Below are 26,392 nucleotides of genomic sequence, written 5' to 3' on the forward strand. Positions count from 1 at the left end.
CTCATCCCAGGCAGAGGAGACCCACAGCACTTGATGGTCACAGGCACCAGGCCTGGGGGTAGGAAGCTGCAGGCCTTGTGCTGGCCTCACCAGGTCACAGCCCAGAACAGAGTGGACAACCTGCTTGTGGGGACAAGCCCTGCAGGATCAAGAGCCAGGGCGCCCCTGAGTCCTGATGGGGGACATCACTGCCCAGCTGAGTGATCCTTTGCACAGCCCACACTCAGATCCTAGGGCCCACACTCAGAGACAGGCCTCCTCCAGGAGAAGGGTGCAGGGGACCCTTATCCAAGAGAGGACAGCGAGGAAGGAACCCAGGTGAGGCTAAGGGAGGCCCCTCCCATGTCACTGTGGGCAGGGTAGCCTGTGAGACTTAATTTCAGGCTTGGCACTGTATTCTTTTAATAATACGATTGGTTTAGCAATGCTGAAATCAAGCTCAGAGAGTAGGTGATCAATTATTAAACTCCACTGATGTTTGTGGAAAGCGTCACCGGTTAGGTGTGAGTAGCCACAGAGAACAGGAAGACTACAGCCAGGTGACAGCACATCCCGGGAGTTGTGAGGTCAGGTCCTGACAGTCAGATTTCTGCTTCCCAGGCCCTCCGTGTATTGGATGAAGCCCACCCGAGTCAGGTGGTTGCTTCTCTGAGTCTACCAACCTGATGCTGACCTCACCGGGAAACGCCCTCACAGACAGGCCCAGACTTTGTTGTAATGGTGTTCAGTCAGGGAGGGGAAGCACTGAATTACCATCACACACTGTCCCTGCCACCGGCCTTCCCAGGAGCAGCCAGAGGAAAGTACACGAGTGTTTCCTATCAGGGCCTGGAGGAGGAGGTCAGCGCTTGCCTGGCAGGGGGTGTGCCCCTTTCATATTAAACCTGCAACGAGTTCTTCCCAACTGGACAAGGTCTCAGGAAGGCAGCCCTGTCCTCAGGGTTGAAACAGTGCTGGTGGCCAGTTCGACCAAATTTTTTGTCTGTTCTGACTCCAGAGCCCATGGCCTCTTTCTGACCTCATCCAGGGACAGGAAACGCTCTTTTCACAGGATAAACTATTTTTGCATGCTCTTTAATTGCTAAACATTTTTTATTCCTAATGAAGTCAAATTGTTTCCAAAAAATATTGGAAATCACCTTTCTATTCTTCAACAGAACCAGGTCAAATGTCTTTAACTAGTGTGTCATTTTACTATCCCTGTGTTTATGTGACAGAAATATTTGAAAGGCAATCAAAAAATGATAACATTGGGCTGGGGACATAGCTCAGTTGGTAGAGTATTCGCCTTGCATGCACAAGGCCCTGGGTTCAATCCCCAGCATCACACACACACACACACACACACAAAGGAAGTGATAAAATTATTGACTTGAAAGAAAAAAAAAGGTCAGTGAAAAGTTACTTTTATTAAACTTCATATGTGGCATTATATAAAATTAAAATATTAGAGCATTAAAAAAGAAAATTTGACTAATTCCTTTTAATTATGTGAATGTATGCTTTAAAAAGAGAGAAAAACATACATATATATTGGTATGTTTTATTAATAAATAAAAAATATATGGCTTTCATTTTTTAGCCTAAACATTTGCAAATCTGTCACAATCTTTCTCAAAATCAACCTTCTTCACATATTCAGGTTCAATAGACAGTATAGATGGATTTGACAACCTATCATCACTCACAGGGACGAGAGACAGTTTTCCTTAACTTATTTTTTTGAAAATGTTGTTTTGCACGGAAGCCTCAGATGCACAAATGCTCAGCAAAAGTCCTCGACATAAGAATCAGTTTGGCAGAGACTTGGAAACTCCAGTTCATGACAAATTCCAGAAATCAAAGCCCTGCCAGGGCCTTGGGTCCTTCAGGTTCTGTTCTTACAATTTTCAGATGTCTAAAATGTCTACAGCAAATGAAGACTCCGAGTAGTCACCAAGAAGGACAGATCTAAAGTAATTCCACTTCTGTTTCTTCTAATTTCACAATTACCGTGATGTCAGCACTTCCATAAAATGATTGTCTCAGTAGTTGGAGGTTCAAGCCATGCTGAATGTGAGATCTGAGGATTCTGAATCCTTGAGAAACTGTTTCTGTGCAACTGAGTCTACACGTTTCAGAAGAACAATGTAATTGGAAATTTTTCAAATAATTTAAAGTAGTATAGAATGTTTCTTAAAGCGTGTGTGTGTGCACGCACGTGTGTGTGCGTGTGTGTGTGTGCGTGTGTGTGCATGAAAAGGGCTGTCTAGAATTTCCACTGACAGAGACTTCTTCAGGAAAGATTATTTTATTACCGACATTGTTTATAATTGCCAGCACATGGTCATAAAAAATGTTAGGACCACCCTTCAGTCAGTTTTATGAGCATTTTGAAATCCTCCACCAACTATTCACCCCATTACTTCTTAGACCCAGTGCTGACTGCTCGCCAGCCTGCCTCAGAATGCCTGTGCTGTCAAGTTGCTTGGGGCATCTTAAGCTCCTCCTGGGCTTGGGCATCTCCTCCTCAGACATTCGTCCTATAATGACATCCTCAGCTGTCACTGCTCCCACCCTGCCGGCCCTCTGCTTGTCAACCAGCACTTGATAATTCTATATTTCAGATGAGCAATATTTAGGTTGCTGGTAATTTACTTTTGTATTGATCAACCTGAAATTACAAAACATGAAGTGTGTTTTCAAGCATGGAATAATAGTCCATAAAATTCCACATGGTCTACCGATATTATCTCTTTACCACTAACATAACTAACAGTCACTGCAGATATTTCATGGCCTGATGCCAGATCACAGTATAAATCACCAACAAATACCCACAGAGAAGTTAAAGGAATCTATATATTTTCACAATTACATTTACCACATCAATTTTCAGGTCCATTATATCTCAACTTTTGCTCTGTTTCTTATATAGGCTGAGTCCATCAGTATTTTATCTCTCTTCCTTTTGGCCTGAGTTTGTACCCACTTAATTGTGGGTTTTCTCTTAAGCATCAATCAACTAACCATGATAGCTATAAGAAAATGTTAAAAATTAATGTTTCGGGACTGGGGCTATAGCTTAGTGGTAGAGTGCCTGCCTCACAAATGTGAGGCACTGAATTTGATCCTCAGCACCACTTAAAAATAAAGATATTATGTCCATTTTCAACTAAAAAAAATTTTAAAAAATAATGGGATATTGTGTAATATCCCAGCTTCATTTGAGAAATTATTTTTTTAAACCAAGAAAAGTTTGCAAATAAATTCTAAATTTAAATATAACAAAAAAGGTTCTAGAATGTAGCTGTGCAGGCTTCTGTAGATGGAAAAGGGTGAAGGTAATCTAATTGAGTTCCTAAATTTAGAGAGGAATTTATATACATAGGAGTTAAATGATTTTAGACTCACAAGGCCTACGTGTGAATCCTGAGTTCCACCATTTATAAATCTGTGGCTAGTCGAGCATCTTAACCTCTTGAGCTTTTATTTCCTCATCTCCAGATACTTGGAAAATAAAATACCTACCTCCTGCAGTTGCTGTGAAATAATGCATACAAAGTGTTTCCCAGAGTGCTTGGCAGGGAAATTTTGTATTGAGATGGAGCAGAACACAGTGAAAGGCCCACTGGAGAATTCTAGGGCCAGAATGTCTGGCCATGAATCATGGAGCCACAGATGAGTCTCCTGTTTATTTTCTCATTTGTAAGATGGGGGGAGGGGAAGTTGTACTTTACACATTTGTTTGTTTTTGAGGAATAATTTTAAGTGAATTAATATTTGAAAACATACTCAAAAATAAATACCAGCTGGGTATTGTGGCCTACACCTGTAATCTCAGCAGCTCAGGAGGCTGAGGCTAGAAGATGGCAAGTTCAAAGCCGGCCTCAGCAATTTAGCAAGGCTGAGTCTCACTAAGTTGCTTATTGAGACCCTGTCTCAAAATAAAATACAGGAGGTCTGGGGATGTGGCTCAGTGGTTCAGCACCCCTGGGTTCAACCCCTGGTACCAAAAAACAAACAATAACAAAAAGAAAGTGCTTTCCAAATGCTTATTTGTTTATATAATCTATATGGTTGCTGCTATGACCATGACTCTTGAATATGCTGTCTTTTAAAATATGTAATTCTATGAATTGCACCATTTTTTCCTATTTAAACCTTCAATAAAAAACAACATCACCATGTGTGTTTTCTTGGATACTGAGACCTCAATCCTGAGACTCCCTAGTGCACAGTACAAGCCTGCTGCAATGAAGTCCACCCACCTTTGAGGACATGATTTTGGGAAAGGGACAGGGCTCCCATAGCCGCTTCTCCTTTTAATAAATTACTCTGGCAATGGAAACATGGCTGTGCATTTTCTCTCTGTTTTTTGATAACCCTGTGGAAATTCAGAAACTGGCCACGAGAGCCCTGGATAATAGGAAGAATTCATTGTGTTCTTAAATGTCTATGGCCCTTTTTAAAATTTAACTATACTCAGGCACTAGACAGAATGGGGCACATTGTAGTAAAAACAATCACAGGATGGGTAGCAGGCTCTGGATCCTGATTCTGAGTGGGTGATTTGTCCCTGGGGGCACCTGGTAAGGTCTGGAGACATGTTAGCTTTGTGAGTTCTCCTGGCATCTAGCCGGTAGGAGCCAGTGACCTTCAGACACAATGGGTGCAGCCTTCATCCCCCGCAAAATTACCTGGTCTGAAACTGCAGGACTGTGGAGGTCCCAAATCCCTGCTGGTCAGTCAGCCTGGGTTTCTGACTGTACCAAAGTCAGGGAATCTCCAGTTCTACTTGGCTTGCAGCACACATACGTGTGTTTGTGAGTTGTGCCAATTCCCAATCCAGTCACTGCTGTTGAGAAGGCATTGCTAGGATGCTAAAAATAGCCAGTTGGCAGAAGTCACTTGACTTTAGTGCTGTTTTTTGTTTATTTATTCTGTAATCAGACTCTAATTGCCAGTATAATGTCCTTTCTGCTAGCTACTTCCATGTTATTATGCACATTCTGTATGCAAAAATTATGCACTTACTTTTAAATATTGTAAATATTTGCTCTAAATATATACTAGCATTTTTCTATATTATAGCTCTACCCAGGCAGTAGAATAATACTTATAAAATGTGGAATTCATACACAGAGTCGGTAAGATGAGAAATGTTGCTTTTTGGAGGAAGATGATTTTGCAAAGTCGGTGTTTTGCATTATAGATGTGTGAAAAGAAAACCTTGGTTTTTAGTTTAATTTTATGAAGTAATTAGCTCTGCGCTCCTTCCAATGTAAGGGTCAGCAGCAAGTCACATGATCACGCACCCCCTTCTCCCCCCCCCAAAAGGGCTGCTCCCTAAAGGCCAGTACTAACGCTTTTACTCTACTGCATGTCCCCTTCCCTTTAGTGGGAATGCAGGAAAAAAGTTCTGCTCTGTGCTTCAAGTCAGAATAAGTTCACGAGTTGGTAGATTCACCCATGTTCCATCACAGCACAGCTCCAAGGTCAAAGTAAGAAATGTCTAGAAAGCCACAGGATGTTTGTGCTTTGCTCTAAGAAAATACTTGTTAAGTCTTTTTTTTTTTTTCTTTTTTTAAGAGTAGGGTTCCCCTTGATTGGAGCTTCAGAACAAAATCCCGTTGCCAGTGTCTCAGCAGTCATAGGCAGGGGAAGGAGATATGGGTAGTGGCTGACACATCTATTAAAATTCTTGAGGGAATTGCTGATTTCTACTCTCTTTTCCATGCATGGCCTTAGACATACAGATTCCAAGATTAAAGAGTAGGTACTTCAGAAAGAATGGGTGCATTATCTACTTCCATTTTCCCCTAGGGGTTGGATCCCTTTTATTTTGATTTATATGTTATTCCATTCTAGTTCTTTTGGGGGGAAAAAAGTTTTTATTTTGAAAAAGTATAACATACTAGACCCGATAACAGACACCTGCCAAATATTGATACCTTTATGAATGTATACAGTTTTGCATAACTATGTTCTTATTGAACATAGTTTTAGGAGAACAAAAATAACATTTTTTTTCTCTTTGAATCAGACTCTTAATTACTATTTTAAAGCCTCTTTCTTTTTTTTTCCAGGTTGGATGTGCTGGTTTCTCCTTTGCCTCTGTTAGTCAGCTTGTCCTCCTCATGAACAAAAGGCCATCTAAGACTAATTTACAGGAGAAAAAGTGTATTTGGGGCTCAGAGGTTCAGTCCACTGAGGGCCAACTCCATCAATTTAGGCCTGAGCAGGGACAGTCCTTCTTGGCAGAAGGGCAGTGGTGAAGGAAGGCTGCTCAGCTCGTGGTGGCCAGGAAGCAGACAGAGAGGCCAGGGACAAACCATAGGATCCCCAGGGCACATTCCCGGCCCCACCTCCTGCAGCTGCCTTCCTTACCACCCAGTCAGCCCATTCCAGCTAAGAAGGACTGATTAGGCTACAGCTCTCTGAATCTCATCGTCTCACTCCTGAACACTCCTGCATTCATGGAGCTCTGGGGGACCCTCACATCCAAACCACAGTCTCTAAAATTATTTATTTCAAAAAGTTTATTCATTGTTGAAAATTTTATCTTTCTCTACATCCAGTTATCAGAAAGATAAAGAAAATGAAAGATAAATTTTTTTAGACTTTTAAAACACTATAACTATTTTAGACTATTTTTAAGAACAAAAGAGTAACTTAAATTAAACATGGTACAACTTAGAATGCAAATTCCTCTTCTCTCTCCCCCTTTGTCTGAGGCAGATCTGCATGCAGGTTGTAGGCTTTTTTTGTTTATGGTACACATTTTACTGAATCTCTGGCCTTGGTATTTATCATTACAAGCCATCTAGGATTTTAAGATCTGGGTTGAGGAATGATTTGAAAGTTGTACCATGATGTTCCCTGCTAAGGAGAAACCTGAGATCAAAAATATTGCTTAAACTGATCTGACCAAAAGGTGCACTATGCACTGGTGCTTAAAAAGCATGCTCTTCTCTCAATGAGTGATGGGAGTGCTGAAGCCATAGCCATCCTTGAAAAAAGTGCAACAGTATTTCTTTGATTCAGTTCCTCTAAACAACACACACACACACACACACACACACATGAGGATCCTGGAAGTGCCTATCAAGGAACCTAGGTTGTGCCTCATGGAAGGTAGAAAAAACTGGTGCAGGCTAGACTATACCCATGTGACTCCAGTGAGAAGGGCAAAGGGGAACCTATGTGTCTGGAAGCTAATGTGACCAGCCGAAGTGTCAGAGAAAATGACCTAAGAAGGCAGAGAAAATGTGCCCCCAAGGATGGTGTTTTTTCTGGCTACTCACCCCTCAAAAAGACAGGCGAAAGGTGAGTAGCCAGAGAGCAGGAGATGGTGAGAGCATGAAATTCTGTAGGCCCACACAGAGAAGAGTATGAAATAGGTAAGGATTTGTCTCAGAATAAAGGGATAGGTGAGGCCTAATGCCAGAGGACAGTTGAGGCAGAGGAAAGGTATAAAGATACAGAATGAGGCTTGGGTCATGTCAGGAAATATTTCTAAGAAATTTCAGAAGTTTGACCTTTCACATTCTAAAGAGATGCTTATGGTGACATTTGCATGGTAGCTAGTTCACTCCAAAGGGTGAAAATAGGGAGAATGTAATAGTATGATATGTAGGGGAAACAACTCAGAATTGAGGGGATATTCCCAGAAACAGAGGAGAGATCATTTTCTGTGACTACTGATAACATTGTGAGGAAAATCCTCCCACCTCTTTAGGAAATCCACCTTACATGTGAGAACAATGGTAGCATTTCAAGTGTTTTAACATTGTATTCCCTGGTGTGTTGTAATGTAAAACTTACCCAATTTGACTGTCTTTTCTTTCACCTTGCCTAATCCTTTCCGTGGAAGCGCCTCTTTTATTGTGATGGGATCGGTGCGCTTAGAAAGAAGACAGTACATAAAGAGTGTATTTTTCATTGACTACAAAGTTAATAATTTAGAATAAATATTCCACTATGACTTTCTATCATGCTGTTTCTGTGATAGAGTCAGAAGCTTATGGGAACCTGTGAAGCCATGAGCCAAAAATTAATCTGCCCTCCTATAACTTGTTCCTGTCACATAAAATGGTCACAATGAAGAAGATCTGACCACCACAAATGGGACAGTTGCAGAGCACATTAGTGTTTCTTGTAGTTCTGCCCAGCATGAAATACTGAGGGGAGTCCTAAGACTTAAGAAGGGTAAGAGATGGGAACTTGAGAACCTGGGAAATTAATATCTCTGCTAAAGGTACTTACATAGCTGAACATAAATCCTAACAATGACATATCCTTGTATTTTAGTTTCTAACATATTATATTATAAATTAAAAACAGGAGAAAAAATTTCATAGTTTGAATCAATAATGGAAATGAACACAAAAATTCCAGTGTGCACATCATAATTGTGACAACAGCATCATAAACAATAAGGAAGAGATGAGGGTAGGAGGAGAAGGAACATGGTAATAGAACTCAGGCATATGTTGGTATTGATGTAAAACACATAGAAACCACTATAAAAATAAATTTCAAATATAGATAAAAGGATATAAAAGGTAACAAAAGTGGTATGATAGGGAATAAATAAACCAATCAAAATGGAAGCTGCTAGTGGAGCAGTGAGGAACCTAAAACAAAGAAAAAACACATGTAAAAAACAGCCCATTGGCAGAAGTCTTTCATTATCTGTGATGACATTAGATGGAACAGATGAGTCTTGGTTTCTAAATACCTAAGAAGCCTGCGTCCACACAAAGTTTCACACAATTTCTCTACAATATTGCATTAGGGAGATAAGCTTGGGTTTGATGGATTCTCTTCTAACAGAAACAATGCACCTGGTAACACAAACTTGACCTGCCATGACTTCCCATGCTCTGTCAATGCCATCAATCTGAGACACAGGACAGGACACCTTTTGGCATAACTGGCACAGAATGAGGCTGGACACCCTTGCAATAGGCTCTCCAGTGACAGAAGATTTGGGGTCCTCAGGAGGCGGGCTGTGAAACCTAAACAAGAAAGAAGCAGTGGAGGGGCATTCAGAGGAATCCAGGAGAGAAGCTGGGGTTGTACAGAGTTCAGGAGTGAGGCCAGTCCTGGGAGTGAACAGGAGGAATGGGCATCAGGAGAGTTTAAACTGTCTGAGGTTGCAGTAACCACATTCTGAGGGTCAGACAGTACATATAATAGTAACCCCATTACTATTAGCTATATATACATCCAAAGGAAATGAAATTAGCATATCAAAGAGATACCTACACTTTCATGTTTACTAAAACACTATTTACAATACTCAAATATGGAATCAACTGTGTCCATCAATGAATGAACTGATAAATAAAATGTCAAACACACAAATGAAATATTATTCAGCCATAAAAGAAAGGGATTATGTTATTTGTGGAAACACAAATATGTTGGACATCATGTTAAGTGAAATAAGCCATGCATAAAAAGACAAATATTGCATGATTTCACTCACTTGTGGAATCTTAAAAATGCTGAGCTTATAAAACTAGAGGGCAAAATACTGTTTATGAGAGGTTGGGAGACTAGGGGAGATGTTGAGGAGGAGATATTGGTTAATGTGTACAAAGTCACAGCCAAACAGGATAAATATAACTACATATTCTTAGTTATTCAATACACAATGTATCAATGTTCCAAACAACCATAAAGATGTACAATTATAATGTCAGTAAAAAGAGCATAAAGTAAAAATAAAACTACAACAAACCCGGTCTAAATATTCCTTAATATTTTTATGTAATATTTCTCTAACCCACAGAGCATTTTCTTCCTATTACTATTTTGATTTCTTTATCACAATTATGTACATCTTGTCTTCATCACTAGACTATCTCGTCTGAAGGGCGGGTATGTCTTTAATTCATTAGAGTACCCAACACGGTGCCTAGGACAAATAGGATCGGCACTGCGACTATTTTGAATCAATAAAATCCAAAGGAATATGAAAATGACCTACCATAGAATTTTAGGGTTGTACAATGTAATAGCCAACTCAGAGATGATGCAGTATCTGAAGGGAAGGGGGCTGTGGGGAGTCTAGTTAAGAAAATCATTTTATGGCAATTAACTGAAATCTTTTTTCATTTCTCCCTAAGAAAACAAAATACTCCTCACAAATTTTAGGACAAATAATTCTCTGAGCAGTCAGTATTTGAATAATTTTAAATACTGATGAATTTTTAGGCCATGAAAAGTTATGAGAAATTTATGATTTATAAATCTAAAAATAGGACTAATCTGATTATTATACATCCTATTCACGAAACACATAACACTAAAATTTTGGGTGAGTAATCAGTGTGGATACCATCATAGACCCATCAGAATAAGATTAACTTTTGTATCCAAGTGCACCCTGCTTGACTAGTACCCTCTGTGCCTTATTTTGAAACTTAAAAGATTTGTCATGTTACTATTTTTTCTCTCTGATGGATATAATTCCTCCTACATCCTGTGTCATGATCAGTGAAGCAGATTTCCTACTTCCCAAAACCTGCGTGCTCCCTAACAGAATGACTGAAATTTATCAGCCTTCATGGCTTGTTTTTCCTTCATTTACTCGCTGCACTCACTCTCTCTGCCTTTCCCAATGTGTATTCACCCTTATCCTCTCTACTTCACAATTTCCAACTCCCCTATGATCTATGCCTGTCTTGTATAGAAACTAAGAGGGATACTCCCACTATAACCTGCTGCTGGACTTTGGTCTTAAGAGAGACAACTCATTATCTTTCTCACTTTTTCATTATTACCTGTTTACTAGGTTCATTTTTCCAAGTATTAGAATAAATCAGCACTCATTGAGCATTAAAAAACGCAGGCATTCAAGTAGCTAATGAGGGTACATGGTACTACCTAGAGTGAGCAGTTTGATCGTGAAGACCTTGAATTATTAGAAAACTGTATAATTACTAAACTCAATTCCTTTTAGACTCTCCCGCCAGCACCACACTGTCACTACTCATCAGAACAAGCCTTCCTGGCCAGAAGAGGTTGGCAGTGCTGTCCTAAGGATCAGCAGAGCAGCTTAGGTAAATTAGTGGTGTCGAGGGCCCCAAGGAACCCCCTGTCCTGGCCGCCCTGACCTGCCTCTTCCTACAGACCTGTGGTGCCCTTGAGGTTTCCCCACAGCAGCAGCCTGCTCTCAGCAGTGTTGCATGCAGGCCTGGCCACCAGCAAGGCAAGTGGGGCCAAGACTATGGGTCCAGCTGCTCCTGGATTGACCAGCTCCCCAGTAGGCTGAGGGAAGGTACATATACCCCCTTTGGCCTCACCCACCGTCCGTCCTGCCTGTGGGCTGCCAGGAGCAGGAGGGGAACGGTCACACAGCCCACCATTACGCCATCCTCCTTACCGGGGTAAGCGGAGCAACAGCCTCCCTGATCTCCGAGAGGATCACATGGCAATGGATGTTTCTGGGTGCACGCTGGTAGAGCATCTTCCACCTGAGGCCAGGGCAAACAGCAACAGATTAACCATTGCCCACCCTGCAAACTGCTAAGCCCTTCCTCCCTGGCAGGTCTCCATCTCCCAAGGATCTCCAGCTTCACCCCCAGACGGCCAGGCAGTCAGTCCATGGTGTGCTGAGTGAGTCTCTGAAGGACCCGAGTGTCACTACAGCTGCGGCATGGGGCCTGCCCCTGCTGGACAGGGTGGGGCAGAGAAGCTGCACAGGGAGCAGAACGTGCTCCTGCCCATTAAAACATCCCCTCTAGTGTGGAGAACAGATGAGTGTACAGTGAATATTGGCTGTGAGGGCCAGGGTTCCAGGGTCCCCACTCTCCCATCATTTCTTCAATTTTACTTAAACAGCAGAGGGCTTCCTCTGGGCAGTTAGGGGAGACTCCTGGCCAGCACAGACCACAGAGTCCTCACTGTACTACCCAGCCTGGCCACAGCAGTCCCAGACTACAATGCTAACAGGGCCAAAGGCCAGACCATGGGTGGAAGTGGGCCAGGGCTGCTGCTTGCTGCTATCTCTGCCAGCAGGTGTGAGCCTGGCACCTGCTATAGCAGATGTGAAAACCAGGCGCACAGCAGTAGGCAGGACAGAATATGGGCAGACTCATGCCACACCTTCAATCCCACCTGGACAGTGGTAGCAGCCTGGGGGTCTACATGCTCACCCACAGGAGAACAGGGCTATGCCAGCAGCAGTAGACATGAAACCACTCTGGCCCACAGCATCTAACATCAGAGGGTGCCCAGAGAGGGCAGGAGGGGCTGACCTGCACGAATACCCAGCATCTCACCTGTTCACACAAGCCTCCACAGTGGGGTCCCCAGCGTCCACTGCCTGAAGAACCTCGCGAACATTTTCCTCCAGCCAGCTCATGGTGGCAGGCTATTTCCAGAGGAAGTGCGACCTCCCGAGGTACAGACTCACCAGCTGGGTAGGGCAGGGGGGTGGCTGTGGGAGCAAGGCCTGGGTCAGGGATGGGGGGTTGGCTGTGGGAGCAAGGCCAGGGTCAGGGACGGGGGGCTGGGTGGAGCACGGCCAAGGTCAGGGATGGGGAGCTGGGTGTGGGAAAAAGGCCATGGTCAGGGCAGAGGACTGGCTGTGGGAGCAAGACTGGGACATGGATGGGAGCTGGGTGGAGCAAGGCCAAGGTCAGAGATGGGGAGCTGGGTGGAGGAAGGTCAAGGTCAGGGATGGGGAGCTAGGAGTGGGAACTAGGCCATGGTCAGGGCAGGGGACTGGCTGTGGGAGCAAGACCTGGGTGAGGGATGGGAGCTGGGTGGAGCAAGGCCAAGGTCAGGGATGGGGAGCTGGGTGTGGGAGCAAGGCCTGGGTCAGGGATGGGGAGCTGGGTGGAGCAAGGCCTGCATCAGGGATGGGAGACTGGTTGTAGAGCAAGGCCAGGGTCAGGGATGGAGAGTTGGGTGAAGCAAGGCCTGGGTCAGGGATGGGGGACTGGCTGTGGGAACAAGGCCTGGGTCAGGGATGGGGAGCTGGGTGGAGCAAGGCCAAGTTCAGGGATGGGGAGATGGCTGTGGGAATAAGGCGAGGGTCAGGGATGAGAAGCTGGCTGTGGGAGCAAGGCCAGGGTCAGGGATGGGGGACTGGCTGTGGGAGCAAGGCCAGGGTCAGGGATGAAGGACTGGCTGTGGGAACAAGGCCTGGGTCAGGGATCGGGGGCTGGGTGTGGAAATAAGGCCAGTGTCAGGGATGGGGAGCTGGGAGGAGAAAGGCCAAGGTCAGGGATGGGGAGCTGGGTGGAGCAAGGCCAGGGTCAGGGATGGGGAGCTGGCTGTGGAATAAGGCCAGGGTCAGGGCAGGGGCATGGCTGTGGGAGCAAGGCCAGGGTCAGAGATGGGTGGCTGGCTGAGGGAGCAAGGCCAGGATCAGGGATGGGAACCTGGGTAAAGCAAGGCCAAGGTCAGGGATGGGGAGCTGGCTGTGGGAGCAAAGCCAGGGTCAGGGATGGGGGGCTGGGTGGAGCAAGGCCAAAGTCAGGGATGGGGAGCTAGGAGTGGGAACTAGGCCATGGTCAGGGTAGAGGACTGGCTGGGGGAGCAAGACCAGGGTCAGGGATGGGAGTTGGGTGGAGCAAAGCGAAGGTCAGGGATGGGGAGGTGGGTGTGGGAGCAAGGCCTGGGTCAGGGATGGGGAGCTGGGTGGAGCAAGGCCTGCATCAGGGATGGGAGACTGGTTGTAGAGCAAGGCCAGGGTCAGGGATGGAGAGTTGGGTGGAGCAAGGCCTGGGTCAGGGATGGGGGACTGGCTGTGGGAACAAGGCCTTGGTCAGGGATGGGGAGCTGGATGGAGCAAGGCCAAGGTCAGGGATGGGGAGATGGCTGTAGGAATAAAGCCAGGGTCAGGGATGAGAAGCTGGCTGTGGGAGCAAGGCCAGGGTCAGGGATGGGGGACTGGCTGTGGGAGCAAGGCCAGGGTCAGGGATGAAGGACTGGCTGTGGGAACAAGGCCTGGGTCAGGGATAGGGAGCTGGGTGGAGCAAGGACAAGGTCAGGGATGGGGAGCTGGGAGGAGAAAGGCCAAGGTCAGGGATGGGGAGCTGGGTGGAGCAAGGCCAGGGTCAGGGATGGGGAGCTGGCTGTGGAATAAGGCCAGGGTCAGGGATGAAGGCCTGGCTGTGGGAGCAAGCCTGGGTCAGGGATGGGGAGCTGGGTAGAGCAAGGCCTGGGTCAGGGATGGGGGGCTGGCTGTGGAGCAAGGCCTGGGTCAGGGATGGAGGGCTGGCTGTGGGAGCAAGGCTTGGGTCAGGGATTGGGGGCTGGCTGTGGGATCAAGGCCTGGATCAGGGATGGGGAGCTGGGTGAAGCAAGGCCAAGGTCAGAGATGGGGGGCTGACTTTGGGAGCAAGCCTTTGTCAGGGATGGGGGGCTGGCACTGGGAGCAAGACCTGGGTCAGGGATGGGGAGCTGGGTGGAGCAAGGCCAGCGTCAGGGATGGGGAGCTGGGTGGAACAAGGCCAGGGTCAGGGATGGGGGACTGGCTGTGGGAGCAAGACCAAGGTAAGGGATAAGGAGCTGGCTGTGGGAGCAAGGCCTGGGTCAGGGTTGGAGAACTGGGTGGAGCTAGTCCTGCTTCAGGGATGGGCGACAGGCTGTGGGAGCAAGGCCAGGCTCAGGGATGGAGAGCTGGGTGGAGAAAGGCCTGGATCAGGGATGGCTGTGGGATCAGGGCCTGGGTCAGGGATGGGGAGTTGGCTGAGCAAGGCCAAGGTCAGAGATGGGGGGCTGGCATTGGGAGCAAGCCTGTGTCAGGGATGGGGAGCTGGGTGGAGCAAGGCCTGTGTCAGGGATGGGGAGCTGGGTGGAGCAAGGCCAGGTCAGGTATGGGAGCTGCTTGGAGCAAAGCCTGGGTCAGGGATTGGGGACTGGCTGTGGGAACAAGGCCTGGGTCAGGAATGAGGAGCTGGGTGGAGCAAGGCCAAGGTCAGGGATGGGGAGCTGTGTGGATCAAGACCTGGGTCAGGGTTGGGAGCTGGGTGGAGCAAGGCCAGGGTCAGGGATTGAGTGTAGGCTGTGGGAGCAAGCCTGGGTCACATATGGGGAGCTGGGTGGAGCAACGCCTGGGTCAGGGATGAGGAGCTGGGTGAAGCAAGGCCTGGGTCAGGGATTGGGGACTGGCTGTGGGAACAAGGCCATTTTCAGGGATGTGGGACTGGCTTTGGGAGCAAGGCCTGGGTCAGGGATGGGGGACTGGCTGTGGGAACAAAGCCTGGGTCAGGGATGAGGAGCTGGGTGGAGCAAGGCCAGCGTCAGGGAAGGGGAGCTGTGTGGATCAAGACCTGGGTCAGGGTTGGGAGCTGCGTGGAGCAAGGCCAGGGTCAGGGATTGCGGGCTGGGTAGAGGAAGGCCAAGGTCAGGGATGGGGAGCTGGGTGTGGGAACTAGGCCATGGTCAGGTCAGGGGACTGGCTGTGGGAGTAAGACCTGGGACAGGGATGGGAGTTCAGTGGAGCAAGGCCATGGTCAGGGATGGGGAGCTGGATGTGGGAGCAAGACCTGGGTCAGAAATGCCGAGCTGCATAGAGCAAAGCCTAGGTTAGGGGTAGGGTACTGGCTGTGGGAGCAAGGCAAGGGTCAGGGATGGAGAGCCGGGTAGAGCAAGGCTTGGGTCAGGGATGAGGAGCTGGGTGGATCAAGACCTGGGTGAGGGATGAGGAGCTGGGTGGAGCAATGCCATGGTCAGGGATGGGGAGCTGGCTGTGGGAACAAGCCTGGGTCATGGATGGGGAGCAGGGTGGAGCACTGCTTGGGTCAGGGATTGGGGGCTGCCTGTGGGATCAAGGCCTGGGTCAGGGATGGAGAGCTGGGTGGAGCAAGGCCAAGTTTAGAGATGGGTGGCTGGCTTTGGGACCAATCCTGTGTCAGATATGGGGAGCTGGATGGAGCAAGGCCTGGGTAAGGGATGGGGGGCTTGCTCTGGGAGCAAGACCTGGGTCACGGATCGGGAGCTGGGTGGAGCAAGGCCAGGGTCAGGGATGGGGAGCTGGGTGGAACAAGGCCAGGGTCAGGGATGGGGTATTGGCTGTGGGAGCAAGGCCAGGTTCAGGGATGGGGGACTGGCTTTGGGAGCAAGGCCAGGGTCTGGGTTGGGGAGCTGGGTGGAGCAAGGCCAAGGTCAGGGATGGGGAGCTGGCTGTGAAAGCAAGGCCTGGGTCACGGTTGGGGCACTGGGTGGAGGCAGGCCTGCCTCAGGGATGGGGGACTGGCTGTGGTAGCAAGGCCAGGGTCAGGGATGGAGAGCTGGGTGGAGAAAGGCCTGGGTCAGAGATGGGGGGCTGGCTGTGGGATCAAGGCCTGGGTCAGGGATGGGGGACTGGCTGTGGGAATAAGGCCTGGGTCAGGGATGGGGAGCTGGGTGGAGCAAGGCATGGGTCAGGGATGGGGGACTGGCTGTGGGATCAAGGCCTGGGTCAAGGATCGGGTGCTGGATGGAGCAAGGCTAGGGTCAGGGATGGAAGCTGGGTGGAGCAAAGCCTGGGTCAGTGATTGGGGACTGGCTGTGGGAAGAAGGCCTGGGTCAGGGATGAGGAGCTGGGTGGAGCAAGGCCAAGGTCAGGGATGGGGAGCTGTGTGGATCAAGACCTGGATCAGGGTTGGGAGCTGGGTGGAGCAAGGCCAGGGTCAGGGATTTAGAGCTGGCTGTGGGAGCAAGCCTGGGTCAGAGATGCGGAGCTGGGTGGAGCAAGGCCTGGGTCAGGATTGGGTAGCTGGTTGTGGAGCAAGGCCAGGGTCAGGAATGGGGGGCTGGGTGGAGTAAGGCCAAGGTCAGGGATGGGGAGCTGGGTGTTGGAACAAGGCCATGGTCAGGGCAGGGGACTGGCTGTGGGAGCAAGACCTGGGACAGGGATGGGAGTTGGGTGGAGCAAGGCCAAGGTCAGTGATGGGGAGCTGGATATGGGAGCAAGACCTGAGTCAGGGATGGGGAGCTGGGTAGAGCAAAGGCTGGGTCAGGGTTAGGGGACTGGCTATGGGAGCAAGGCTAGTGTCATGGATGGGGAGCCGGGTGGAGCAAGGCCTGGATCAGGGATGGGGGACTGGCTGTGGTAACATGGCCTGGGTCAGGGTTGAGAAGATAGGAGGAGCAAGGCCAAGGTCAGGGATGGGGAGGTGGGTGAATCAAGACCTGGGTCAGGGATGAGGAGCTAGGTAGAGCAAGGCCAGGGTCAGGGTGGGGAGCTGGCTGTGGGAGCAAGCCTGGGTCAGAGATGGGGAGCTGGGTGGAGCAAGGCCTGGGTCAGGGAATAGGTGCTGGCTGTGGAGCAAGGTGTGGATCAGGGATGGGGGGCTGGCTGTGGAGCAAGGCCTGGGTCAGGGATGGGGTCTGGCTGTGGGAGCAAGGCTTGGGTCAGGGATTGGAGGCTGGTTGTAGGATCAAGGCCTGGGTCAGGGATGAGGAGCTGGGTGGAGCAAAGCCAAGGTCAGAGATGTGGGCCTGGCTTTGGGAGCAATCCTGTGTCAGGGATGGGGAGCTGGGTGCAGCAAGGCCTGGGTAAGGGTTGGGGGGCTGGCTGTGGGAGCAAAACCTGGGTAAGGGATGGTGAGCTGGGTGGAGCAAGTTCAAGGTCAGGGATGTGGAGGTTGCTGTGGGAGCAAGGCCTGGGTCAGGGATCGGGGGCTGGGTGTGGAAATAAGGCCAGTGTCAGGGATGGGGAGCTGGGTGGATCAAGGCCTGGGTCAGAGATGGGGAGCTGGGTGGAGCAAGGCCAGGGTCAGGGATCGGGAGCTGGCTGTGGAGCAAGGCCTTGGTTAGGTATGGGCGACTGGCTGTGGTGCAAGGACTGGGTCTGGGATGGGCGGCTGCCTGTGGGAGCAAGCCTGGGTCAGGGATGGGGAGCTGGGTAGAGCAAGGCCTGGGTCAGAGATGGGGGGCTGGCTATGAGAGCAAGACCTGGGTCAGGAATGGGGAGCTGGGTGGAACAAGGCCTGGGTCAGCCTACTGCTCAACAGGAGATGACCAGCTGTTCTGTGGCTCGTTCCTTCCTTGCGCTCTCCAACCTGACCTCATCCTCTGGATCTGGCCTAACAACTACTTCTCTGAGGGATGCCAGGCCAGGTAATGGTGGGGGGTGTTCTTGGACCCATGCTGTCTTCTATGCTAACGTGAGATTCATAGTGGACTTCAGGCCATTAATCTTGACTTCAGGAGGACTAGAGCCTGAGGTCAGCCACATGAGTGGTCAGCCATGCAGGTCTGACAGAGTTCCAGTGACAAATGCTGACGTCAAGTTTCATTAAGCCTCCTGGTTGGCATAGGTCTGTTTGTGTTCTCAGGTGTCACTGGGAGGAGAAGGTGCTCTTCCTCACTGCACTGGGAGCGGGAGGCTGGGAGCTCATAAGTGGTGACACTGGACCCTCCCGAAGTGCTCTTCTTTTTTCTCAGGGGCTGCAGTCTTGTCTTTATGCTGAAGTAAACCCTAACCCTGAGCATAATAGCTCTGAACTCCAAGACCTTCTGGTGAATCACTGAACCTGAAGGCAACCTTGGGGACCAGTGAACTGGACGTCAGAAGTGAGAGTGGTCTCGGGACCCCAAGCCTATGGAGGTGCAGAAAGTGAGGATGGTCTCGGGACCCCAAGCCTGTGGCAGTGTCAAGTGAGACGGGCCTGGGAGACACCTGACCTCCCTTGACCTTGGCAGCTCCCATCCGTGAGCCACGTAAGGCCTGTGCTCTGTGACCCTGAAGGCGCAGTGTGATCAGCACCCTTCCTGGCCCATTAAGTTTACAGGCCTCTCCTGCACCCAGGTGCCTGCCTGTGCCCCCCTCTGTGGTCCTGGTGCTCTCTCGGCTGCCCTCAGGCATGTCTGTCTCGGCCCTGTGCTGACTCCTCACCCTGCTCATTCCCTAGGGTGGCCATGGCACCACCTGACTTACCTGTTCACTGTCCATCCCCAGGATGTTTGCCCTTGAACAGGCCTGGACTGTCTCTTGTTCCCCATGCCCAGCCCACTGACCAGACCCCATGCTGTCCTCAGCCCCCGTGCAGCCCACCCCTGGTAGGGGTTCCTGTGAAGGGTCAGTCTGTAGGCCCTAGCAGGTACCCTTGTACCAGCTGACAGTAGGCTTGGGTGTGCCGGTCACGCGGCAAGCCAGCTTTACAGTTTCCCCCAGCTCAGCCGTGCAGTCAGCCAGTTCCTCTTCAAATTCCAGAGGACCTGAGGACACATGTGGGGGTCTGAGGACTTTGAGGGTGGGATGTCAGGCCTATGTCCCCTGGGTGCACCCTGGCAAATTGCCCCCAACAACAGCAGTGGCCTCACATCCAAGGGCCTGGTTACTGACTAAGCTGGGTGTGGCTGCACGAGGCAGGGACAGACCAGGGTACAAGACCATCACACCCAAACATGACCTGGTCAGATACTCCAAGTCTGGAGCTATGCCATGTCCCCACTACATCCCTTTTGTCCCAGGGTCAGCTCAACACCTGCTATGGGGCTCCCTGGGAGGCCAAAGCCATTGGTCCCTCAGCTAGATCTGACCAAGGGGAGAACCAAGCCACCAGTGCAGAAAGCAACCCATGCCCACGTGCCCGGCCTGGGTGCAGCCCGCTGGGCATCTAAGTGATGTTCAGGTCCCCACACCAGCACAGCACCAGGGACACTCACGCCACACAGGCAGGGCCAGGCGCTGCTGGATGCTGCTGATCTCCTTCACCAAGGAGTGCTTGATGATGACTGTGCACGCCTGCAGCAGGTACTTGCGCACAGAGTACTCCCGCTCATGCCACACCTCGAAGGCAAGGTCGTCCCCTTCCACCTGGTCGTTCAGGTCGATGCTGCTTAGCTGTTGAGGGGTGCAACATTAGTGGGAGGACAGAGCTAAGCATCCCTAGACAGACAGGGTCCAGTAGGGCTATGCCCAGGTCATCCCAGAACAATGGCAAGTTCTGCTCCAGTGGCCACCCTGGAGCCCAGGAACAGGGAAACCTCCACTGGCCTGCATGACACCCCCAGCCCCTGGCACCACAGACCTTCATCATATTCCAGAACACATAGCTGAAGGTGTCGGTGCGCCAGTTTCGTCGGGGCTTGCAGATCATCAGGTGGTTCCGAAACAGGAAGACATGGCGATTGTGGCCCTTCCAAGGCATTCGGGCTCCTGGTGCTCCCTCCCACACAATGAAGTGGCCCTGGGGTGTGAGTAGATGTGGTTGGACTGTGGTTGCCTGGCTCCATCCCTGGGCGCAGACCCCAGGGTCATCTATGAGCCCAGCACCCACAAAAGCCACACCCCACCACATGGCAGCAGACGCAAGTCCCCCCACCTGGCGGATGGGCTCCCCCAGGGCCTCCAGGGTGCCAGGGTAGTTCTCCATGAGGGACACGTGCAGCTTGTTCTCAGCACGCTGGGGCAGCGCTGACACGACTGCGTAGGCCTGCTCCAGAAGGGCGCAGTTCTGCTGGTTCCGCGCCTTGTTGTGGATCAGCTCCTGAGGCAGACCAAGGGTCAGGACCCAGACCGCTTCAGCCCCAAGGCCTGGCCTGGACATTCAGGGCTGGGGCAGGACAGGGCTTCCCACCTTGAGCAGAGCCTGGTACTTCTGCACCCGCTCCACCGGCTGCTCCAGGTAGTGCTGCAGTGGGGGTGGCAGTGGCTGCGAGGGGTCCCCAGCAGACAGCATCTCCTCAGTGCATTTCTGTAGGCACCACAGGGCGGGTTTCAGGCAAGAAAGCACAGCTCCAGTTAGGGCATCCTGACAGTAGAGGACATCCCAGGGGCACTCTCACACCTGGCCCTGAACCTGGACAATGGCTGTGTTACCATCTAGCCGGACGCATGCACAGAACTTGGGCAGTGAAGTGGCCAGCCCAGGAGCACAGAGCTACAGGGCTCAAGGGTCCCTGGGGACTGTGGGGAAAGAGATCAGGGAATATGAACTAAGGCCATGAGCACAGGACAAGGGCTAAGCCTCAGGGGACTTTCAGGTCAGTGAGTTTTCTGGTGGGAGTCAAGGCCAGCACTAGGCCTGGGAGTAGCCAGGGAGGGGTACCATGGCCAACGCCATGGAGCCAGGCATGAGCACCTTGTAGAACTCCTGGACGGGCGTGCTGACAACCACGGACTCTGCCTGCACACGGCCCACCAGGAACTCCAGGTACTTCTCAAAGGCTTCCTGGTTCTTGATGAAGCACATGGCCACATCATCATCTGTGTCACAGCGATGCAGGTCCTGCAAGAAGCTGCCACAGAGAGGGACAGGGTCAGGGACAGGGTCAGGCACAGCTCACAGCCCAGTCCTGGGCCCTGTCCTTGAGAGGCTATGGTTCTTGCCCAGGAGTGGGTTCTGGGTCTGTGAGACTGAGTATACTAAGCTGGGTGTGCAGACATGTGGGCACGTACAGAAGTGCATGGGTATGTACACTTGCCCACGAGTGTGCAGATGTGTAGTACGTGAGCATGTATATGTGGGTACATGCATGTACATGTGCACGTGTGTGGGTGCATGTGTGTATGCATGTGGCTGTGCATGTATACACAAGTGTGCAGATATGACCATGCATGTGTGGCATGTGTGTATAATATGTGTGCATGTGTTTGCCTGAATGTGTCTGTGGATGTGCGCATGGCACACACATGCACTCAAATGCTTGTGTGAGTGTGCAAGAGTACATGTGCATGGAGATCAGCATGCATGTGAGTGCACATATCTATGTGTATCCAGCATGTATGTACATTTTTGTACAGGAATCACATATGTATGTGTGCACACATGTACACTATGTGCACACACATATCAAGTACATGTCCATGCACATTTGAGGCTGGGTGCGTGAGCATATGTGGTGTGCACATGGGACTTCCCGTGTGCCCGTGTACATTCATGTGCATGCACATGGGCCTGTGTGAGTGCTCATGGGTAGCAGGTATTCTTCAGCCTTCAACCCATATGGCGAGCGTCTGTCACTGGGGCATCACACAAGTGGGATGTGCCCATGGGTAAATCGAGTTCCTACCCCAGCTGCTGAGTGTCACCCTCCACGAGGCCTGACCCACAACTGTGCGTGCACCTCACATGTATGTGTGTGGCCTTGCCTACCTGCTGTGGAAGCAACTGATGTCCTGTACATTGCGAAAAATGACTGCCTTCTGGCTGGCCACGGCTGCTGGTGCTGTTTGTAGTGGCTTTGGAGGAACTGAAGCTCACCCACGAAGGTCTGCTCTGAGCTCAGCAGTTCCTGGATGACAGAACTGGTGGAAGAGTGGCATCAGGGAGTGCCCAGCAGCTGCCCTGCTCCCACTGTCCCTAGTCTCCACATGGGGACTAGGGATACATGGAGAGCTTGCTCCCTTGCACTGCAGTTAAATGGGGTTCCTGTGATCAGGAGCCTGTCACCCAGTTTCAGAAAGTGGGTAGGTGGTGGAGCAAGGGCACCACCTCTTCCCCAGGAAGCCCTCCCGAATGAGGCTCTGGGAGGGCACAGCTGCAGAAACCAGGGGCAGGACCGTGACCTAAGGAGGCTCACACAGCTTCAGCAAGCACAGGTCCCCCATGAAGAAGCACGGCAGAACGCCAGCTGGCCCTTGAGGCCCAGCAGCCAGCTGTGGCTCCACTCTCAACCCTCCCCAACACATACCTCAGCCTGGTCTTGTACTCATCCTCGGACACGGCCTCGGGGAATTCGGGGGCCTCACTGGGCCCCCACTCAGGAGACAGCTATTGAGAAACAGGAGTTTGTTCCAGGGCACCAGTTTGTTCCACCTCCTCTGTGGCCACCGGGCTCCTGTCCCTTACTTCCAGGTTTCTCTGGCGAAGGGCCAGGATCCCAGGGCCTTGGCACCCTCCCCCAGCTCCGGACTACCATACCTTGAGCCTCTTGTCCAGGTAGGCTGGTGACACACAGCCTTGCCTGGAGGGGCTGGACTTGGTGGGCTTGGTGCGCACAAGCCAGTGCAGTGGGTGGGCTGAGTCCAAGACCTCCACATACTGGCCTTCCCGCAGTGTGATGGCATCCTGCTCGGCCCCCAGGGGTAGGTAGTTGGCCATGGCCACATAGATATCAAAGATCTGATAAAGAGAAATGGGCCTAAGTCTTGGGGCCAGAGGGGTGAGGCCTGCCAAGGCCCCCCATTGCCCCCCACCTCTGAGGAGGGATAGGTTCTCCCAACCCCCTAAAACCCCCAAGAGCACAGAGGGGAGGGTGCTGAGTCCAGGGGTTGAAGAGGTACCCAGTCCAGGGCCACAGGGCAGGAGCCCCCAGGGTCACTCTGCACAGATGGCAGTGAGAGGGCTGGCTCCTGCCAACGTGGATGGGCGCCTAGACTGTGGTTGCTCACAGCGCCTTGCTGCCCACTGCCCCCTGCAACCCAAGAGGTGGTGGGCTCTGGAGGCAAAGGTGCGCTCTTCACAGATGGCAGTGAGAGTGACATCAGAGGTAGTGCTCTGCAGGAACCCACGTGCAGAGACCCTGCCCTCTGCTCTAACCTCTGGTGTCCCTTGGTGTCTCTGGGGGTGATGTCCCTTCCTTGGTAGCACCAGGCCCTTGCAGCCCCCCATTGTCTCTTCAGCAAGTCAGGCCCCAAGCCCTGTTCCTAAGGGTCCTAGCCCACCCACCTCTCCTTGGGAGTCCCCATCCTCTGACTCTGAGGATGACTCCTGGACGCTGGAGGAGGGCCGCGACCGGCCATGCCGGGGGGAGGTGGACAGAGTCTTGGACTCCTCATCACTGTCACCTCCAGGCACCTGCAGTTTGGCTGGGCGAACACAAGAGTTGTGATGTCCCTGGAAGGCTGTCCCCCTACTGCCTACCACCCAGCCAGTCTCCAGGGCTCCCAGGCACAGAGTCCTAGCTAGGCCCCATGTGAGGACACAGGGTCCCAGCCTCCCCTGTGGTTGGGGGGGTCCCATCCTGGCCCCCTCACCCTGTGTGATCTTGGCCGACACCATCTCAGTGATCTGGGAGGTGAGTTTCTGTAGGAATTCCTCTGTAGCCACCTCAGTGAGGGACAGGTGGCTATGGGCCTCCTCAGCCACCAGGGCCTCCCCTGGGGGAACAAACACAACACTGTGGGGTCATGCTTCCCCCAAAAGTTCACTGCAATTCTCCTAGGGGCTGATGGTGAGCAGGAGACCAGGCCCTGGCAGGGAGACCATGAGGTGGTGCCAGCAGGAAGAGACCAGTGAGGTCAGCAGGATGCAGAGCCTGTGACCAGGGATGAGAATGAAGGGAGCGGGTCTGGACAGAAGAGGCAGCAAGTGGCCAGAGAATGGCAAGCACAGCTAAGGGGCAGCAGGTGGCAGGCAGGGCTGCAGGCAGATGGTGAGGGAGCTGAGGACAGGGCTGGGCAGGGTCCAGCCTGGCATCAGGCTTGAGGCAGGGTTGGGGCTGTGGGGGCCGAGGTGACTTTGTGGCTCTTCTTAACATAGCCCACTGGGCATGGGCCCCCTGACCACAGAGGTCAGAAATAGCTCTGACTCCAACCAGAGCTGGGAGCTGGCCATGAGAGGACAGGAACCTAGAGCCCAGGCTGCTCAGGTCCAAAGGGCGGCCTCCCCTGCACCCAACCCGGGCATACCTTTCCTCTGCCCAGCAAGGCCGGTGAGACCAGCAGACTCTGACATCTGTGCTGAGATGGCTTGGGTGGTCCTGAGGGGAGGAGGGGTGTCCTGCCAGCCCAGCTTGGACCCCACCACTCTGCTCCCCATAGAGGGGGGCCTAGGGGCCAGGACACCACAATCAGTGGCTCCACACCAGAAGGGGCCCATAAAAACTTCATTTGATAGTGTGGAGAAGCTGCACAGGGAAGGGGGTGGCCACCCACAGGGCTACACCACCCTAGCCCACTGGGTAAGTCAGTCAGGGCACCCACTCACCCCTGTAGGAAGGTAGAAATGAGAGCCTCCTTCATCTTCTCCTGCTCCTCCTCCTTGGGCACTGTCCAGAGATCCAGGGGAGCTGTCAGGACCAGTCCTGTACTCCGATACCTTGAGTCCTGGGCTGGGACCCCTACCCAGGACATCTAGACCACCCTGGGGGCCCTGCCTGCACTGTCCCTAAGAAGCCCTGGCAAGGGTCTGTGCCTAAGCGCCCACCTCCCTGTCCACTCTCAGCACTTGGTCACCCATGGGGTTGGGGGACAGGCCTGCCCTCCAAGCACCATCGCTCAGAGGGGCTGAACAGAGGGCTCTGGGCAGGGCCTGCAGGCCATCTGTGCACCATGCAGGCAGGGCTGAGGTTCCAGGCCAAACTGGCCTGCACCACTGGGCCCAGACTGCTCTTGGGCTCTGCAGGCGAAGGATCAGAGGTGGGTGAAGGCCATACATCCCAAGCTGGTCCCTCACCACACCCAGGCTCCCTACTCACTGCCTGAGACATGCAGGCTGGCAGAGCAGAGGGCCTGGCCAGCGGCCTTGGTGGCAATGCACGTGTAGGTGCCCTGGTGTTGCCGGCCCACATCTAGCAGGACCAGGCTGTGCTGCTGAGCAGAGCTGGCCATAGTGTAGCCTGGGGTGTTTGGGCCAATCCACAGCACGCCTCTCTCGGCCTCCTCCTTGAGCCAGTGTATGGTGGGGGCCTGGCATCCTGTGGGCAGGAGAGGGCTCAGTGGGTACACAGCCCCACTGGCTATGGGCCTCCAGAAGAGGGTGCTTGGCAAGAGTGATATGAGGGGTGGAGCAGGAGGCCATGCAGGGTGGCATGGGTGGACTGTGGGAGGGTGGCATGGGGACTCTGGGGGGGGTGATCTTTCTCCGGGGAGTGAGGATGCCCACCTTCCACCTTCACCGAGAATGTGATGCTGGAGCCCCTCTTCACTTTCTTGGGGGTGAACCTCTCCAGGATGCGGGGTGGCACCAATTGCTCACACACATCTGGGAGAGCAAGGACAGCCATGGAGACACCCGGCACCCCTCCTTCAGCTCCCACGTCCTGATGTCCTTGTTCTGGGAACCCCAGGTAGTTCTCTGCGACCTGTGCCTGTGGCCCCAGAGAGCCCTCTTCCTGCACCTCCACCGCTACCAGGCCCAGGGCTGGTCCACTCTGGCCTCACACCCACAATCCACCCAGCCTCTGTCTGCCCACAGGGCCATCTCACCTGATGCTGACTTCTCTTCTGGTTCATCAGGACATGAAAAGTGCAGAGGGAGTCAGATGTGCAGCATGCACAGATTCCCTTGCTTCCCTACATGTGGGAAGGTCCTGTCCTACTGCCCAGTGGGGGGACCTGGGCATGGCCCCACCCATGGTCAAAGGTCCATTACCCTGCCTGAAACTTTGGCCGGGAGGCCAAAGAACTCACACTCCAGTGTACATCCGTGTGACATCCCCACCCTCCCTGTGCCCACTGGGAATCTGGGGCCCCGCCTAGAACCACATGGGCACTGGGAGATGGCAGCTGGGGCTGCACCCTGAGAGGCAGGAGGAGGACCCAGCAACAGTCTCTCCGCAGGACCAGTAT

The 26,392-nt window shown here is 51.9% G+C and overlaps 1 protein-coding gene and 1 long non-coding RNA gene across 2 annotated transcripts; both read right to left on the reverse strand.

The window, feature by feature from the left end:
• Positions 1–1,529: 1,529 nt before the first annotated feature.
• LOC144372517 (uncharacterized) lies at positions 1,530–13,816 on the reverse strand. The gene is made up of 4 exons (XR_013432515.1): positions 12,276–13,816; positions 11,378–11,468; positions 7,807–9,002; positions 1,530–2,653 (listed from the first exon to the last, which is right to left on the reverse strand). It is a non-coding gene; the product is annotated as an uncharacterized LOC144372517 (long non-coding RNA).
• Positions 13,817–19,027: 5,211 nt separating this feature from the next.
• On the reverse strand, positions 19,028–26,062 carry LOC144372521 (obscurin-like). Its single transcript, XM_078035860.1, is given in 15 exon segments — positions 19,028–19,152; positions 19,603–19,780; positions 19,968–20,126; positions 20,262–20,426; positions 20,517–20,633; positions 21,021–21,177; positions 22,035–22,104; positions 22,107–22,186; positions 22,573–22,652; positions 22,803–23,003; positions 23,858–23,980; positions 24,810–24,870; positions 25,300–25,518; positions 25,707–25,805; positions 26,030–26,062. Coding segments are annotated over 13 exon segments (1,734 nt in total). The 5' UTR covers position 25,518; positions 25,707–25,805; positions 26,030–26,062.
• Positions 26,063–26,392: the final 330 nt, after the last annotated feature.

This window comes from Ictidomys tridecemlineatus, unplaced genomic scaffold, assembly GCF_052094955.1.
Source record: "Ictidomys tridecemlineatus isolate mIctTri1 unplaced genomic scaffold, mIctTri1.hap1 Scaffold_113, whole genome shotgun sequence".
Taxonomy (NCBI): Eukaryota; Metazoa; Chordata; class Mammalia; order Rodentia; family Sciuridae; genus Ictidomys; species Ictidomys tridecemlineatus.